Source organism: Convolutriloba macropyga, chromosome 8 (assembly GCF_964194025.1).
Source record: "Convolutriloba macropyga chromosome 8, txConMacr16.3, whole genome shotgun sequence".
In the NCBI taxonomy this organism is placed as follows: domain Eukaryota; kingdom Metazoa; phylum Xenacoelomorpha; order Acoela; family Convolutidae; genus Convolutriloba; species Convolutriloba macropyga.
This window is the reverse complement of record NC_134475.1, coordinates 32,438,420-32,457,909: the sequence shown is the minus strand read 5'-3', so window position 1 is coordinate 32,457,909 and position 19,490 is coordinate 32,438,420. Positions and strand designations below refer to the sequence as shown.

The 19,490-nt window shown below is 40.0% G+C and overlaps 1 protein-coding gene across 1 annotated transcript in view; it reads right to left on the bottom strand.

Moving 5' to 3' along the window:
- Positions 1-1,554: 1,554 nt before the first annotated feature.
- LOC142344690 (uncharacterized) overlaps positions 1,555-19,490 on the bottom strand; it is a 43,391-nt gene continuing 25,455 nt past the window's right edge. Inside the window, exons 5-8 of the mRNA XM_075396531.1 lie at positions 15,025-15,217; positions 3,139-3,310; positions 2,599-2,843; positions 1,555-2,198 (exon numbers count right to left, since the gene is read on the bottom strand). Of these exons, the coding sequence (XP_075252646.1) occupies positions 1,635-2,198; positions 2,599-2,843; positions 3,139-3,310; positions 15,025-15,217 (1,174 nt within the window). The 3' untranslated portion in view covers positions 1,555-1,634. The remainder of the gene's footprint in view (positions 2,199-2,598; positions 2,844-3,138; positions 3,311-15,024; positions 15,218-19,490) is intronic.

Sequence of the window (19,490 nt, the reverse complement as noted above, 5' to 3'; positions counted from 1 at the left end):
AGAAACTACATAGTAACCTATTATTAAACCCTCGAGGAAGTTCCTTGGCTCTTGATGCTGGATAAACCTAAAAACGACAAAAACTTTCAAAAACATTGAAAAAATTTGCAAAATTTATCAAAAAAATGCAAAAAATTTGCAGTGTGGAAATGTTGAAACCATTCTATTACCACTAGAAACTATTCAAAAACCTATTATCAAATCCTAAAGTGGATTCCTTAACACCTAGGGCTGCTAGGGCTGAAAAAACTTATTATAAGCAGACTCGTCTTTGTTTTGAGGTACTAATTCCCGCCATTAGCATGCGAGCCTGTGTGTATGATTCAACCTTCACATACAAACCTGCGTGTATAACTCATCCTTCGCATACAAACCTGCGTGTATAAATCATCCTTCGCATGCAAACCTCCGTTTAAAACTCATCCTTCGCATGCAAACCTCCGTTTATAACTCATCCTGCGCATGCTAACCTGCGTGTATGATTCATCCTGCGCATGCAAACCTCCGTTTGTAACTCATCTTAAGCATACTAACCTACGATTATAACTCATCCTGCGAATGTGAACTCCAGTTGAATATCCATCCTAGGCATAGAAAAGGCAGATAAAGGCTATGAATTTTACTATGATGTGCAAAATATGTCATGATCAGAACTCTTGTAACTCAAAAATACATGGAAAGATGCTGATCCATTGCTGAAATGAACTGCAAGAAAACTCCGGGTGATATGTTTTCAGGTTTGTTCAAGATCAGAATTTACTCACATGTTTTTTCTTTCCAATGTTTAACACAATTGCCATACTTCAACAAACCTGAAAACATAACACATCTTGTGGCAATTTTCATTTCACTGTGATTCTTTGATGGAGTTCATCAAAAATACATTGAGTTTTGTGGTGATATAGCGTTGAGTTTTATCTGAAATTCATAGCCACGCGACAGGATTAGTGTAGGCATCAATGGTGTAAGAATTGCTCTAAAAAAGTGATTTCAAATTGAAGAAAAATTGCACTCAAATTGAATTCCTACTTCGTTAAAATAGGGGGTGCTAAATTAGTTTTGCCGTTCAGTTTAATACTGAGTCTAAAAAGTGAATCATGCAAAATCTAATGGATACATTGTTTTCTGTATGCCCCCCCCCCCCCCCCCCCCGCTTTGTTGGAATAAAACTTTTTCACCACCATGCATATGCAACTGGGGTCCGCGAACAGCACTGCAGGGTCGAAACGGAATAGAACCAAATTAGTGGGAGGGGGTGATGTGTGGGGGCGGGATCAAACACTTAAGCCTGCGAACCACCCTTCACACAATGAATTTACGTCTCAAACTGTTCTGGTGAATCGCATACCTACAGATTAATGAGCCGTACGGATCTAAGAGAACTTAATACACTCAGTATGCTTTACTTGTTTATGCCATTTTAGAGGACGAAAAGTCAATTGCTCAGACCAAAGAAACGATCAGACAAAAAGTTGGTAAAACGAAAAATCGCAAAACAGACCTGCAGCACTAATATAATTGCTACCAACTTTCTTTCAAAGCAACTAAAAACGCTACAAGCTAATAATCTGAATTTGGTGTGGGTTGGAAACTAATACAAATCAATTTGGAATGTTCAATTAGTTAAACGAATTTCATCCACTGTTGTCTAAACTGATTTCAGGACTTGACAAATGCCGCGTTTCGAACACTTTCAAGTCTGTACTATCATTATTATTCGGGTTATTTTCAAGTTGCAATTCTGGCTCCAATTCGTTTATGAGAGATTCCTCATTTATTACGATAGAATTCTCATTTGCGTCATTTACTTTCGAAACCGTATTTTGGTCATTTAAATGTTGATTGTCTGGATCTAATCCGCCAGTAATCGCTTCAAATTCGCTGGTTGGTGGTTTTTCACGCACAATAATTTCTACTCCAGTTACGGATCCCGGAGTCTGTCTTGAAAGTCCCTCGGAGATTTCAACGTCTTCGTCGTCAATGTCAAGAACTGGTTCAGTAGCGAATACGCGAATAAATGATTTTTTCTCACCTCTCACCTCAGTTTGATCTGTATTTTGGACAGGAACTTCAAACTTCGCTGCCTCATTATTTGAAACTATGACCGCAGCTTCGGACTTATCATCCTCATCAGCTTGGTTGCTGATATTGAATACAGCTTCTACATCAGACTGCGCGCTGAAGTCAGCGGTTGTTGGCTGAAAAATGAAAAATGTTACAAATTGTTTATCTATAACACGTTTAGAACAAATAGAAAACAAATTATCGAAGCGTTTTTCTCACACAACCCGTCAATGACGTAACTGATCGCGCTAAATTTATTTTCCTACAGTGCCCAAAAAACAGACATGCCCGCATAACAGGGTCGATTTATTAGATATGGATGGTCGAGAAAATGGAGAGTAATCCCTCTGTACGTATTGAAAAAAATCCCCCAGAGATTTTTTAGATAGTCCTTAGCGGCAATCGAATTTTAGGAAAAATGTAGTCTAAGTTTTAGTGCATCGGGGCACACCATAACGAGCAAAACCATTATCGTTGAAAATAATTAACACCTAGGCATCGTTTATGTTCAATCAGACGCAAAAATTGTTTTACTCTGGCTTCATCTGGTGCCGATTGCTGCTCGTTGTTTTGTTGCTGGCTTTCAACGTAAGCCTTCCAGATATCTGGCGATTGACAGATAACACAGTCAGAGTTCCCTTCAGATATTATACCACTCCTGGATTTCAAACTCGATGCACTTGAGGACTGTGGTCGGGGAGTGTAAGCGGAACCAGAGGACATCACATATCTCGGTGCATGCTTGGAGAGTGCTTTGTCAAATACTTCTTTAGTGAAACCTGCAAATATACAGCATGCTTCATCAAAATGTCTTTGAGGAAAACCTAGACGCAATTCAACTTTTCGGGTTTCGACGAGCGAATGCATTGAGATAAAAACATCATAACGATGACAACTGTCCGACACTCTAATTGAAGTTTTTAAACTGATCTGTGAACAGAAAACACCCGGCCTTCAAAAAATTTGCTTACACCGAAGTTTAAAGATACTAACACATTTTCTAACCCAGCAGCTAATCAACTTTGATCAATTTTGCTATAGAAGGCATAAAAGTTGAATGACGAAAAGTTCTACCTTGCAAATGAGATATTCGTCTGGTGTGACCACTTGACAATGGTGCACTATTCAGCCTTCTCACTGATGTTTTAGCAGTGTTCACTTTTGACCCCTGTTGAGTGGATGGTCGCCTCGGAGTCAGTGAAGCGGCTGTGGAAGATGACCTCGCCGAAGTTGGTTGCGCAGAAATCTGAATACAAATTTCATTTTAGGAAATCGAATGTTACGAACAACTCGAATGTTACAGAAAACGAAAAAAGAAGCGAACATAGCTGGCAAATTGCCAGAAAATAGCCGCAATAGCTTCGTAAAGCTGTAGTCTCAAAAAGATAGTAAAAGAAAAGATAGTATAAGAAAGGTTTTTGGTCATACATGACTTACCTCACTCTCAAAAATGATTTTGACTCTAAAACAGTTCATTACCGTAATTCAAAGACATAAAGTCAAGTGAGTGTGTGCCACTCTAATTGAAGGTTATTTGAGAGCAGCTGATAGAAAGAGAAACAAGTTTGACAGATTCTTAATCAAAATGTAACATCTGAGCAGTTAAGAAATTTTTTGTGGTTTCTTATACTAACTGCTCAGATGTTACATTTTGATTAAGAATCTGTCAAACTTGTTTCTCTTTCTATTAGCTGCACTCAAATAACCTTCAATTAGAGTGGCACACACTCACTTGACTTGATGTCCTTGAATTATGGTAATGAACTCTTTTAGAGTCAAAATCATTTTTGAGAGTGAGGTAAGTCATGTATGATCAAAAACCTCATCACACAAATGAACAAAAAAATCGCTCCAATTAAGAGTGAAAAACGACGTCACATATACAATACAGTTAAAATTGCATGAACAAATGAACAAAAAGCAGATTTGAAGTGGTTGAGACTGTTGCCAATGCAAATGCGTTGAAGCGAGAGGAAATAACATGTGATTTCGCACAGATAATTCTATAGCCTATATCGCCGAGTGGTTAAGACCTTTTGCCGGCGCCCCAGAGGTCGGCGGTTCGAATTCCGTCAAAGTCAGAACTTTATGCCCCACAAAACATTGTGTATGGTTTTTAAGGTTAAACTTAAAAGGTTTTTGACCTCTTTTCGACCTTCAACTAGAGATCAAAGAAACGTTTGGCGGACGACCTTCTGATCGTCTAGTGCAGTAGAAAAATGAGCTTTTCTCTCGTTTAGAGAATCTTATGGTTTTGTCTGTTATCATATGTTATGTTATCGTCTTGTACGTTCGAGATACGTTTGTAAAACATGTTTCTATACGGAAATAGATCATGAAAACTTCTCCTTCGTGAATTTGTCTATGTTCCGATACACAGTAATAATCCTCAAAATTGAGTCTTGACTTTTATATACTTTTTTCAAGAATTATTCAAGTTTATTACTCGATACGAGAACGAGGCGCAACATTTTGGTCCGCGAACCAGAATCATTTGAAAACCGGTTTCCGGACTGCACAAAGAGAGAGAAGTGTGGTTTTGGTCACCAATGCTAGGAGTGAAGCTGATAACCGAAGCACATTGAGCGAGGCTTCTGGAAACCCATGAGTGGATGTACTAAGAATTTTGAAGGCAAAACGTCACAAAAAATGTAAGATCGAAACATTTTAACTGAAAACTGGGATGCGCCAGAAATTGATGCTATAGCGTCAAAATAGACAGAAAAACTCGAAAACTGACAAACTGGCTTTAGTCGAAAAAATTGAAACTCATATTTGAGCATTATTTTGATATTAGACAACCGTGTCTGAGAGAAGGGAAATTGGAAAACCAGCTTTCAAAAAAATTCGATAAATTTTTTTGCGATTTTTAGGTCAAAAATTTGGAAAACCAAAAATTGGATCAATTTTTTGAGAAACTGGTAAATTATTGTTCTGTATAGTTGGGGTAACATATAATACAGGTATTCAACAAAAAATTGGGATTTTGACAAAAATTTTTGAAAATTGTCAATTTTACCGATTTTTGAGAAAAAATCTCAAAAAAACATCAAAAAACAGGAAAAGGTTTGTAGTTTTTATCCCCATATGGTAAATACACGTTGATGTGAGCCTGTGGTATTCATTTTGGGTGCTAGTTCCGCGTTCCACGCCATCACCGGTCTACCAAAAAGCAGCCAAAATCGGTATACAAGCACCGTACTTTCACTTCCGGGATTAGGCTTGAATCCTTTCGCTTTAACTACAGAATAACGGTACAATATCAGTTGTATAGCGTTTTCCAGCACAAACGTGATGTAATCATAAGGCACGACGCCATAAATAATTTGTTAACATCGCATAGAACGAAAAACTACCGCAAACTTGCGTTGCCGGAACCTGCTACCGTATCAGAACGTTGTCAAGACCGATTGAAAGCAATTGTTTATTGTCCGGCGCACCGAATATCTTTGGTTTTCTTAAGCAAACAAGCATAGTGACTTTTCATATGATCACTGATTTAGTATCGAAGCGCAAGCAAAAGTATCAGAACTTGATTAAAGAGTACTATCAATTGCATCAGAAGCATCTTGGATTAAAGTCACTTACAATGGTATTAACACATCAGAATTCACTCCGTTGCTTGCTTAGGAAAACGCTCCATAGTAAGCTCAAAAAACGACGCCGTAGAGCGAAAAAGAATAAACTCGCCGCTGAAGCCGCTGTCGCGTCGCATTCTAACTAGGTTGACTTCTTTCTGGTTTTGTGACCTCAGTTTAGCTCACATGGGTTATTAAGTTAGTTGGTTGTGATACCTAGTCGTTCCGCTGTGTCTCGTTTTTATTTTGTGTTTTCTGTGCGTTTAGCCGGTCACTTTGCGCACCCACCCATCCAGACCTTGCTTTCGTTCCTTTTCTCGTCTTTGCGTTTCCGTTTCCGCCGGTTGCACTTAAGTCACTAGGCTTCTTCACCTCGTTTCGCACGTTGCACGTTTCGCTCGCCGTCGCCCGTTTTTTTGGGCCTCAATAGCTTTTGCGTTTTTGTGTCCTTGGTTCTAATTACAGGGGTTACGAGAATCAAGAGTGTTTGAGACTCAAGCGTCCGTTGCGCTTGGTTACGTCCCACTCGCCGTGCGTTTCCAACTCCATTTTTCGTTACGGTACTACTTGTCCGCCCTTGACGCTTTGTGCTTCGTTCGTGCTCCACGACTTGGCCTGACTTCCTTAGTTTTAACCCCTTTTGTGTTTTTGTTTTAATTGTGTACGTCCAAACTTTAAGGTCATTATCCCAAAATCCACTTAAAAGTAAAACCTTAATAATTCAGCATGTCAAAATCTATTGGAGAGCGAGTTCTAAAGTTGCATGACACAAGAACAAAAATTGAGAGAGCTTTGTATAGCCTATGAGAGTATCGATGACGCAAATCAGGAACCCGCAAGACGCGTAAATAGAGAGGCTAGTAACTAGGTGCAAAGATCTCTTCGTGAGTGACATCTCTAAAAATGATCAATTACCAGCACTCGTCACGAAAACTGAGCAGGTAGAGAAAAAATGCGGAAGTTGAGGAATTGCTAGAAGCTGTTAACACGAGACATGATGATTACATGAAAAACGCTCGAAAATACATATACTCAGTCCTAGATACTGATAGTTCTAGCAAGTTGTCTCACCATTCCAAAAAATCTTCCACATGCAGAACAACATCGAATGCTTCCACACTGCGTAGAAAAAAAACTACTTTTGTCTAAACTCCGACACGAGGAAATAGAAGAGAAAGCAGCAGCGCGAATTGCCGAAAGAGAATAAGAAATTCAGACGTCTCTAAGGGAGCGAAAATTGGCCGAAAGAAAACATGACATGGAACTCTTCTCCAAGAAACGCCAAAATGATCTTGAGAAAATACAGAAAGAAAACCGTAAACGACTCATCGAAGCAAAAATGGAAGAAATTGACCTCATGGATAGTGAATCGTTGTTTAGCAGGATTAAGACCGACAAAGAACCAAGACGTGGTAGCTACCATTAAATGAAGAATGATGACCTAGTAAATGGATGGCTTGAGTCTGATGACAATGCGAACACGCTCGCTGCTCCAGAGAAGAAAGTTCAAACCAGTTTCGGTCAGAATCAAGAGCACCAAACGAAATCAAGTCAAAACCAAGAACCGACATCAGATCCAGCCTAGGCTGCAGAACGTGATAGTCAATTACCGCATCTCATTCAACAATCTTCCTTTGAAGTTAACAAAACTGGTATAGGAAACGGAAAAGCTTCAGTCCCTTTTCCCGCATCGAACGAACCGAGGGAGAGCTCACATGCTGCCGAACTTGTTATCGAGCGCCTGACAGCGGCCAATCGCCTAATGTTGAATATCCAAACAAATTGAACACAAACTCAAATAATCTGACACATCCCTTGATTATCACATCAACGCATGTTTGGAACTCAAATGCAGAACAAGAAGCCGCACACCGTCGTAGTTTACTGGCTTATTCACCGAACTTTTCCGTGCCACCAGTGAACAATGTCGTCGATAGTAGCACAGTAACTGTACCCTCAACTGCTGGTTTGTTGAACACAGCACCCGTTCCGAATTTAACAACACCGGTATACAATCCTCATCCGAGTTAAAATGCTGCGCAATCCGTAAATAATTTAATGCTGAACTTGTCCTCCAATACTGGTGATATCACATCCCGAAACCGTCTTCAAGCATCATTACACTTCAGTCATTACTTCCCAAACTTAGCCTCATGGAAGCTTGCCATTGTTGACCCGTCCACCGCTACCGTAAATTGTCCTCCAAATTTGTCTCAAAGCTCATCCGTAAATGTGAACACAAGTGTCCCGGTTTCCGCCTCAACAGTTGGTGGTGCAATATACTACCAAAATCCGATCTCGACACGAGTGTATCTGCGCAGGTACTTTCTCCAGCGTCCGCCCCAGGCTACCCGATGCCGACACTCCAGTATTACCTGTTTCCGCCTCCAATGGTTACCCCGCAATGAATCAAGCACCGAGTCCGATTAAAATAAAAGACCAAGCAGAAGTTCTTACTCTCAACAAGGACCTCATACCAGATTGGATAATAGCTAATTTTAATGGCAATCCCTTGCAATGGCATGAAAGGTACGGCCAATTTAAGAGCGCTATTGATTCGCCGGCGCTAAGTGATGAAATCAAGTTGACGTATTTGAAAACCCTCGTAGTTGGTAAAGCCAAAGATGCCATACCAGAATTCGCTTATTGTGGAAAAATGAGATTGAAAACGCTTGAGCGAAAGTTCGGACAACCCCAAGCAGTTGTCACTGCTCATCTTGACAAATTGGCAAACTACCCATCAATTAAGATGCACAGCTCCGATCAAATAATCAATTTTTCCTCAAATGTTGCTAGTTTTGTTGACGTCTAAAACAAAGTGCAGATCTTCAGAGTTCATAACTCTTGAATCAGGCAGCTCAGAAACTGCGGCCAAATTTGAAGGAATCATGGTCCTTGCACACTGTGAAAAGAGACTTGATTCACCCAACAATGTTGGATTTTAGCGACTGGTTGAAAGAAAGAGCCGCGGGTCATAATTGCATGAAAACCACTTCTTTTAGGACACTGACAGCAGAGCTGCAGTGAGGACCCAACTGTCTTCGAAAGTATTCGCGTCCAGCTCGACGTCATCTAGTGTTAGTAGGCTGTATCAATGTGCAAAGCATGATCACCCACCTTGTCTGCTTTCTCAATCACAACATCCGATCTGGCGATTTCTGACTTTCACGGAAAAAACTCCCACGCAGCGTGCTAAAATAGCCACAAAGAGCCAACTCTGCTTTTCCTGCTTGAAAGGTCAGCATTCGTTCCGTACGTGTCCGAATCAACGCAAATGTACTCGCGAACGCTGTCGCAGTACCCATAACATCTTGCTGCATGGTGCTGAGCGGGTTTTCCTAGCAAGCGCCAAAAAGAAATCTACTGCTGCATCGCAACCAAAAGTAAACTCAAACCAAAAGTAAACTCAAACCAAAAGCAAAACAAAAACGTCAACAACAGCTGTAGACAGTGCAAGTACTCAAGGAACAAGCAACACAGGACTCACATCGATCACTGATGTCAAGTGTCTTCTGCAGGTCCTCAAAGTTGATCAAGGGGGACATTCACAGAAGTGCACAAGAGCACTTGTTCTCTGCGATACAGCATGCAGTCACTCCTGGATTTCCAGTGAACTCGCAAAACCTCATCATTTGAGAGGAACACCGTTCAAAGTGACAGTGAACGGTATCAATACGCACGAAACAATCAACACTGAAGCTGTTCAGGTGAAAGTGACCCCAAATGGTGAGAATACCTGTTCTCCGTTTGAGTTGTTGCCGTACGTGAAAAAAATCTCCGCATTGGGTAAGACAACATTGATACGTTGCCCTGCAAGATAAATATCTTCATTTGAGTGTGTTACCTCCAAAGAGTTATGAAAACACAAACGTAAAGATGCTACTTGGTCAACACGCGCACCACGCCATCCGACCGCTCGAGTATTTCAAAACCGAATCGAAATCCTCGCCCACTGCCGCTCATTTACCGATAGGATGGGTACTAAGTGGTCCAATGCCGTCAGCGTCCGGTCTAATCTCGACATGTTTCAAAGCAGTAGTTGAACATGACTCTGAGTTGGCGACACAAATCAAGTCGTATGACATGGAATCATACGGGGCTATTAAGCAAGTGGATCCGCGCTCAGCGTCCGACCGTCGAAATCCTCGATCAGTCCACCGTACATGAGAAAGGTCGTTATTTCTTGGGTATGTTGTGGCCTTCCGATCAAGTCAAACTTCCCAATAACTATTTCTCTGCATTGGTCCAGCTGAAGTCCATGGAGAAGAGACTTAGTAAAGATTCCGACTTACGCGAACGCTACGCACAAACAATACGAGAGGATTTGAGTAAAAAGTATGTTGTTAAAGTGCAAAATCGTGAGGACACTGAGCATCCACCCGGCAGGGAATGGTATTTGCCGCATCATCCGTTCATGCTCCCAAACAAACGGGGTAAAGTGCGAAGGGTCGTGATGGCGCCTCCAAGTTTCAAGGCGTTTCTTTGAACAAAGTCCTGCTAACTGCTCCAGATCTTCTGCAGAAGTTGAATCACACGCTAATCAGATTCCGTCGGGGTCAATTTGCTGTATCCGCCGACATCGAGGGACTGTTCCTACAGGTAGATGTGTTGCCATCTGATCAACCAGCAATCCGTTCTTTGTGGCGGGAAGACCCCTCAAAGACCGTTGAGGTGTATCAGTACATTCGACACATCTTCGGGGCAAAAGACTCACCGACTTCCGCAAATTACGCGTTGCAGCGAACAGCACGGGATCAAGAAAAGGAGTATCCAGACGCAGCGAAGGCAGTTCATGAGAAATCCTATATGGATGATTACCTGGACTCAATGGATGTCCATGTCACGACTCAATGGATGTCCAAGTCACGACTCAATGGATGTCCAAGGACTCAATGGATGTCCAAGGACTCAATGGATGTCCAAGTCAATTTGACCAATTATTTAGTAAGGGTGATTTCAAACTAACTAACTTCATTAGCAACGTGCCAGGTTTACTAGAAGAGCTTGAAGATCAATCAGTTGAGGCCGTTCCGAAAGTCATTGGTGCATCAATGGAAGAGTCAGCCTCTCATGTGTTGGGATTAAAATGAGATCATACCAAAGACACTCTAGTAGTGAGTCGGGGCATTTCTTGTGATAGCAGTAAAGGAGTCAGGCAAAGGTTGGTTTTGAGATTAGTAGCCAAGGTATTCGATCCCATCGGCTTAGTTGCTCCTTCCACCGTCACAGCGCGACTTCTGAAAGATGTCTAGCGCTTGCATAGTCAGAGCTGGGATAAAAACTCCCCAATAAGATGATTGATCGATTCTCCTCTGGGAGCTCTGAGTTACCAACGCTGGCATTGTTAGCCATACCTCGCTGTTATTTTCCGGTCCTTTTGAACACCTCCAATTGCACTTATTCGCAGATAGTTCACAGGAAGTTTTTAGCGCAGTTGCGTTCTTGCGTGCACTCGTAAGTCCACCAGATGAAAGTAAACGCACCGAACTTTCATTCGTGATTGGAAAAGCACGTGTCGCCCCAATGAAGACACTCACCGTGCCGAAGCTTGCATTGCACTACAGGCATCTTTGCTCGCAGCCCGATTGAGAGAAATAAGCAAAGCACTTACCGTACCTGTTCAAAACACATTATGTGGATAAACAACACTACTGTCCTCCAATGGTTGAACTCACTGGATAAGCAACCAATATTTGTCGCAAACCGCGTCTCGGAGATTCTTGAAGGGACAAAAGTCGATCAATGGCATCATGTTGCATCTCATACCAATCCGGCCGACGCAGGTACCAGAGGAATGTCTTCTGAAGCGCAGCAAAAAAACAGTTGGTTGCATGGTCCCCAGTTCCTCCGAACGTCCGATTTCTCGTGCCAGCCGAATACCGATAGAGTCAAAAATATCAAATTCAAGGGTCATTCAACTCAAGCATCCTCTTCAGAGAAGACTTCAACTTTGATAACCGACGTTTTCAAAAAAGACTAGCCTTCCATTCCGTAAGTTCAGTTCAATCTAAACTGCTTAGGATAGTTGCGTATTGCATGCGATTATCTCATTTTGCCTATTGGTCTTCTGGTAAATAGTTGATCCGGAAGAACTTAACCATATAGAACAAAAATTGCAGGTAATTATTCAGTCTGAATCGTTCCCCCTTGAGCGGCAACAGCTTTCTCAAGAAAAACAAAACAAGAAAAGCCGCATTGCCGTTTACTCGCCGTTCATTGGACCTGGTGGCTTACTACGGTCCACCGGTCGCCTTAAGCCTTTCGCCGAAATTGACTTCGACTTGAAGCATCCCATAATACTTGATGGACGCTATCCATTAGTGGTGTTGTTCCTACGTCACATGCATCTGAATCATCACCATTAAGGTGTCGATTATCTCCGTGCACTTATCCAGCGAAGATTCGCGGACCTGAAACTTCGTTCAACACTCCGCTCCGTTCTATTCGCTTCGGTTGCGTTCTTTGCCGAAGAAATGCAACACCGGTTCAGCCAAGGATGGCTGATCTTCCGTCTGAATGACTTGGGTTTCAGGGTGCGCCTTTTACCGACGTGGGTCTAGATTACTTTGGACCTTTTTACGTAACGATACATCGCTCATCTGAGAAAAGATGGAGCTTCTTGTTTACGTGTCTCACGTATCGTACCGTCCGTGTTGAGAGAGCGCACTCGATGGATGCAAACACCTGTGTGATGGCTATCGAGAGATATATCGCACGTCGTGGAATACCATCAGTCATCTGGTCAGACAATGGGACGAACTTTGTCGGTGCAGACCTATTGTCATGTCTCCTCAATTGGGATGCAAAGTTGACAGCTTCACAACTCGCACAGAAGGGAATCAAATGGAAATTTCATCCACCTGCAGCGCCGCATCACGGATGCGTCTGGGAAAGGCTTGTGCGTAGATTCAAGCGAACGGTGTACGCCATACTTGACAACTGCCGACTTACTGATGAAGTACTTCAGACGACTTTCTGTTCAGTCGAACAGACACTGAATAACCACCTGCTGACGCCCGTTAGTTCCGACGCTAACAACTTCGACGCCTTGACACCGACCACTTCCTCCTTGGAAATCGCAGTTCCTGCTTGCTTCCAGTCGATGACATTAACCATCGTAAGAGGTATGCTACAGCGCAAGCTTATGCGAATGAGATCTGGAAACGTTGGCTAAAAGAGTACGTCCCTGCGTTAAACCGCCACTCCAAATGGAGACCTCAACCAGCCGGAGTGCCAAAAACTGGCGACTTAGTCTGGATAGTCGATGACGAAAGCCCAGGGGGCCACTATCAACTCGCTAGAGTTTCGAGCCTGCGTTACGGTAACGATGGCATCGCGCGATCTGCCCAAGTGCGAACACCAACCGGCACACTACTTCACCCCGTAATTAATTTAACGCCTGTCATAGAATCATCACTTTTGGGGCCTTTTGTAGCCAATGCAAATGCGTACCAGCGAGAGTAAATAACATATGCGTTCGCACAGATTGTTCTATAGCCTATATCGCCGAGCGGTTAAGACCTCTGGGCGGCGCCCCAGAGGTCGCGGGTTCAAATCCTGTCAAAGTCAGAACTTTTTGCACAAAATTTTGTGCATGCTTTTTTAGGTTAAACCTAATAGGTTTTTGACCTCTTTTCGACCTTCAACTAGAGATCAAAGATAAGTTTGAAGGACGACCTTCCGGTCGTTTAATGCAGTAAAAAACATGTGGTTTTATCTCGTTTAGAGAATCTTATGGTTTTGTGTGTTATCATATGTTATGTTATCGTTTGTACGTTCGAGATACGCTTGTAAAACATGTTTCTATACGGAAATAGATAATGAACATTTCTCCTTCGTGAATTTGTCTATGTTGCGATACATAGTTAAAATCCTCGAAATTGAGTCCTAACTTTTATGTACTTTTTTCAAGAATCATTCAAGTTTATTACTCTATACGAGAACGAGGCAAAACAGAGACGTCATATGGTAGTAATAAAAATCGTTTAAAAAAGTGTTCTATTTCGGTGAGCAGTTTCAGTCAGATTCTAAAACTGTACTTAATTTAGCTTTTAAACTCAAAAGCTAGCAAGCTTAATAATAATGTCAGCAATCGCTCTAATAGTCACATAAAAAAAAGACCCAATGCCAAAATACCCTATTTATTCCCTTTGATCTTTTCGTTCAAGAATCCGATTACAAATTAGCAATCAAAATTACAAGCACATTTTCTCGCTATTAAGTTGATATTTTAATCCAATCTTTGTGGTGATAGTTTCAAATCAAGTCCACTGAGGCATGGCCATGGACCGCGAGGCATGGTCAAACGTACTAATTAAAAATTAGGCAAAATAATCGTTCTGATAGTTTCAACGTTAGAAACATAGCCGGCACATTGCCCGAAAATAGCCGCGATAGACGATTGTGGCCTTCCATGACTTGAAACAACTAAAGAAATAAGGTAGACAGATCGACCACCAGTCCTTCAAAAGACCACTAGACTTTTTGGGTTAGAATCGGACTGTCAATTTTATGGCACATACGGTCTATAAGGAAAAAGCCCTAAACGAGACTAAATTCAAGACTAATACTCGAGAATTAGGGCGTATAAGTTTGGGCACTACTTAGATGCACTACTAGTGCCAAATTAGTTTGGCACTACTATTGATCTTTAACTAGCAAATGTTCAGAAAATTTGAAGTTCCATAAGTGAGTTCAGGAGTCATTTATTTGTGTGAGGTAAGTCACGCAATTGACTTAAATACAAAAATGACGCCACGTACACAAAATTTAACTGCAAAGCAGTAGAAGTCACTGAAGTCATTGAAAAAAGTCAATTCCAAGAAGCCAGGTTGTCAGAATCATCGATGGAGACGACGAATTGAAAAACATAGAAGGACAAGTACTGACGTACAATTCAAAGAATTTCCATTGACTAAACAAAAGCTAGCCTTAGAACGGTCTATGAGTGAACGGTCTATAAGTCAAAATGCCGCATGTGAACAAAATACCACAAGCGAGAAATGGCTCTTTAAAAAAGCCAGCGCCCCAATACAATTCAAATTCTTTGAACTGTAAAAAACCACGACGTCCCCAATAATAGCCGCTATCGCTTCGCGGCTATTAATAAAATATTGGGTATTTTGTCACATTGGGTGTTTTGGCATTGGGTATTTTGTACTGACACCGCTCTAATGAACTTTGATAACCTAATGCACTAAAGACTTAATGACCGCGCTTTATAGGTTTATCCCGTTTCTTTTGAGTTTGCTCTTTAGAGTTTGACCGTATTCGACACATTGCGTAATACAATGCGTAAAAAATTAAAATCCTTTCAGTTGAAACAGTGAGTGAGATAAGTCAGAAGTTGAAACAGAGTGAGGTAAGTCAGGTATTTAATTACCTGATCGCCAGACGTCGCCTCCTTAGGCAGAGGACTCTTTAACCGGGATGTAAACTCTGTCTCACTTGAGATGACTCGACACTGAGTGTTGCGACGTCTAAATCTTCTATACTTGCTCTCAATGTACTCTGGTCTGATCGGCGGGGAGTAGCAGTCAAACAACTGCAAATGATGAGGACTCGTGTAGTTCTTCCTGTCAAAATAACAAATATTTCTGAATACCAACCGTTCATTGGCAACTAACACTTAACATAAGGGAAAACAAAAAATTGGCAAAAATGGAGTGGAAAACTAGATAATTCCATTTAGATTTTTTATATGATTACATAAGACTTAAAACCAGATCCCAATAAAACGAATAATGTATTGGTCGCAAAAATTGGATTGTATCGGTCTTATTATTGGTTTTCTTCAACCAGCACAACAGTCAAACATACCCGGTAGATTGCCGGAAAATAGCCGCCGTTGATTCCAATAAGCATGATTGGGATTGAAAGAATAGAAGATATCGAAAAAAAAAAGATTTTTGTACAAAAACCTTTTTTAAGTCCGATTTATTTTGATGGCATTTCGTAGTTGAACATAACGTACTTCTGTTTCTTAGAGAGAGGCTACAGGGGCTACTATCAATACCAATAAGCATTAGAGATGGTAACTAAGACTTATAGGAACGAAGTTCAAATCGCGGGCATCTAAAATTGGGCTTTATCCCGTTTCTACTTCTGACTTCAATTTTTTATACTGAATCTGTTCATTTTGAATTGCTTTGCTGAGCAACAGATGTAGAAAATCACTTTTAGCAGAATGAGAGAAGAGAGAAACTAGGCTAGAGAAGTCACAAAAAGATTTCACGCAAAATGTTGAAAAAGCGGCAAAATGAGGTAAAGCGAAACATTTTTTTATTCGACGAAGTAAAAAAACATAGCAGGACAAGTCCTGACGTACAATTCAAAGAATTTCCATTGACTTAACAAACAACTAGATCTAGAACGGACAATGAGTGAATTGGGAAAACCATTTCTAAAAAAATCAGATGAAAAAACAAAAAAAAAAAAACAGAAAATTAATGTCAAAATGCTGCTAGGGAGAACAAAAAACCACTAGTGAGACATGTAATTTTGATTCTAAAAAAAAACTAGGTCCAGAATGAGCTGTGAATGGATTGGGAAAACTATTTAGAAAAAAATCCGATCCAAAAAAACCGAAAAAACAGTAAAAATCCGAGTGAAAATGCCGCATGTGAACAAAAAACCACTAGACAGAAAACGAATTTTTGTTCAAACACCGTTTTCTCACTCTACTTCAAAATTAGAGCGAAAAAACTCTACACACGCCGCAAAACCATTCGCTTTTTCGCTCCATTTCCTGTTTCGGCGTGACCAAAATCACCGCTCCAATTTGACTTCAAAAATCATGAAAATGTGTGAACAGATCTTAAAAAATAAACATAGCAGGACAAGTCCTGACGTACAATTCAAAGAATTTTCATTGACTTAACAGAAAAACTAAACCTAGAATGGACTATGAGTGAATTGAGAAAACCATTTTAAAAAAATTAGAAAAAAATCAGAAAAAAAAAACAGAAAAACGATGTCAAAATGCCGCATGTGAACAAAAAAACCACTAGCGAAAAATGAAAATTTAATTCAAACAAAAAACTAGGCCTAGAATGGCTTTGAATGGATTGGGAAAACCATTTAGAAAAAAATCCGATCCCAAAAATTGAAAAAACAGTAAAAATCAGAGTGAAATTGCCGCATGTGAACAAAAAACTACTACCGAGAAACCGAATTTTTGTTCAAACACCGATTTCTCAATCTACTTTTAAATAAGAGCGAAAACAATTCACGCCGCAAAACCACTCGCTTTTTCGCTCCATTTCCTGTTTCGGCGTGACCAAAATCACTACTCCAATTTGACTTCAAAAATCATGAAAATGTGTGAACAGATCTTAAAAAAAAACATAGCCGGAAGAATTCCGGAAACAACACGAAGTGAAAATCCATTTAAATGCCATCCAACTACTTATCAAACAAAACGTGCCTTCAGTAATTTATGATTATCTTGAAACAAAGTCATGAAACAAAAAAGTAAAAACAATAAAATCAAATCTGTTAAAATATTATAAAAAATCTGATCAAATTTTGTTATAAATTGAGATCCCGAAAAAATTATCTCTGCCAAAATAACTTCATCAAAACAACTAGTACTTACAAAAACCACTTATGTGAATATTGAAAAAATACTTTAGGCTAAAATTATGAAAAAAAATAGCTCTTAAAAACAACTTTCACTGAAAAACTGGAAAAAGTCACTAAATTTTTTTAATATTTCAAACACATATAAATCCAAAGAAAAATTTCCTTTCGGCCAATAGGGTATCCAGATGCTCACAAAACAATAGGCAAGTCATAATAGGCAGAGAAACTTAGCTAAAAACAGAAAAATAAAAAAAACTGCAAAAAAATTAAGAAAAATAGTTGCAATTTTCGCCATTTTTTTGTCATATTTCTGAACAAAAAAATGATTCTTACCCACAAAACTGTAACCAATTTTTATCATAAAATTGCTCAAGTAGAAGGGTTTTCTTCAATACCCAATTGAGCCATTAAAACAAAATAATCGTCAAAAAAACGGAAAAATTAGCCCGAAAATCAGCAAAATACATTAAAAACCTCCGAATTATCATAAAATTCAGATGAATTTCCAGAAACCTTCAAACCACTACCGAAACCAGCCTAAAATTAAAACCAAATCATAACCAAACCTCTTAACCAAAATAAATGAAAAAAAAACTGCTTTAAAATGCCGCACGCGAACAAAAAAATTTCGCTCGCTTAGAGAAAATTTTTTCACACATCAATTTCTCGCTCTCTCAAAAACAGCGGTATGAACAAAAACCACTCTTTTTTCGCTCCGCTCTTCACTTTTGTTCAACGCCAAAATCACTCCAAATTTTTTCACGCGTTTCATTTCCCGCTTCAGAAATCACTCCAATAAAATTGATTAAAAAAAAGGACTTCTCCAATACTCCTCTTCGAGTCGTAAAAAGACAGCGCCGCAATACAATTCAAATTCTATGAATTGTAAAAAGACAGCGCCCAATACAATTCAAATTCTTTGAATTGTAAAAAAAATAGGAGCGCTATAATAGCCGGCTGAGAAGATGAGGGCGGCTATTAATTATATGATTGTTAAAATATGCTATTAGTAGTAGGCTTTTTAAACCATGAACAGTGCATCACATCGTTGCTAGTCGAATGTCTAGACATTTTATAGACTAGTTTCTACGAAGATGATACACATTCACCACCACCATGTTCACAAAACCCAAGATGCAATAAATTTGGATCACAAGTGATCAATTTTGCAAAAAATTTGACCCGCAGTCACAGATACAATAGTCTTATATATCACTGCAAATTACAAAGGTAGCATAAATTAACAGGTTAAAGTACTGCATGACAGTGCACTATCACCAGATGAGACACATACACAATGTAGGTATTACAACACATGACAACAAGCGAGGGAAGAAGTTGTATCTTACCGTCAGGCTCACTTAACATCTGGAAAATAAAAGACACAGCAAGGTTAATCAATGATAGAGACAATTAAAAGTAACATACAACTCTAATGATTGACTACGAGTATTGAACAACTTACAGGAATTGATACCGTTTCATACGATGTAACAATACAACTCTCATCTGAGTACCGCCCTCGATTCGCTCCAAAAATCTATGTAAATTCGAGACTCGCGACCGTTACTAAGGTTGCACACACATTTTATAGAATAATTGCGTCAAAACTTCAGCTATCCGAGTGAATTCACTACTCACTTTTCTCAAACGCTAATCCCTAAAAATAACTCAAATGCACAATTGTACCAAAAAGTTACACACACTGATAAAAGTAAACGCTCATAATACCTGTTACATGTTAAGCTGCCACATTTTGATTAGCATTTTTCGTATACACTAAAGTTTAGAACATTAAAACTTCTGAAGACAATGCGTCGATTGATTAAAATAAGAAACAAGAAAATCAGAGGCGCATGTTGACTGTTTACTTTTGTTACCGGATCTCAGTCCCATTGAACATTAATGGGCAATTGTGAAGCAGCGACTAAGGAAACAGACTTCCAACATTTCATAAGGCGATAGATCCTAGGGGCGATTAAGTTTTGCGAACTAAAGCGGTCAGTGTCTTTTTATGTAGTATTAGTCATATTGGTATGTGACTGCCTTTCCACAGATATTTATGACGTGGCCACATTCCTGAATTTGAAGCAGTGTGAACTCTATTCGAATGTATGATTGCAATGTATGAATTCGATCTCATGATTTCATACCTACCAACATTTGTTTTCTAACTATAGCGCATGTTGCTAAATTATATCTAAACCTTGTTTGCTGCCTTTCAACTGTCACCAAGCCGCGGCCTACCCAGTAAACATCGGGATG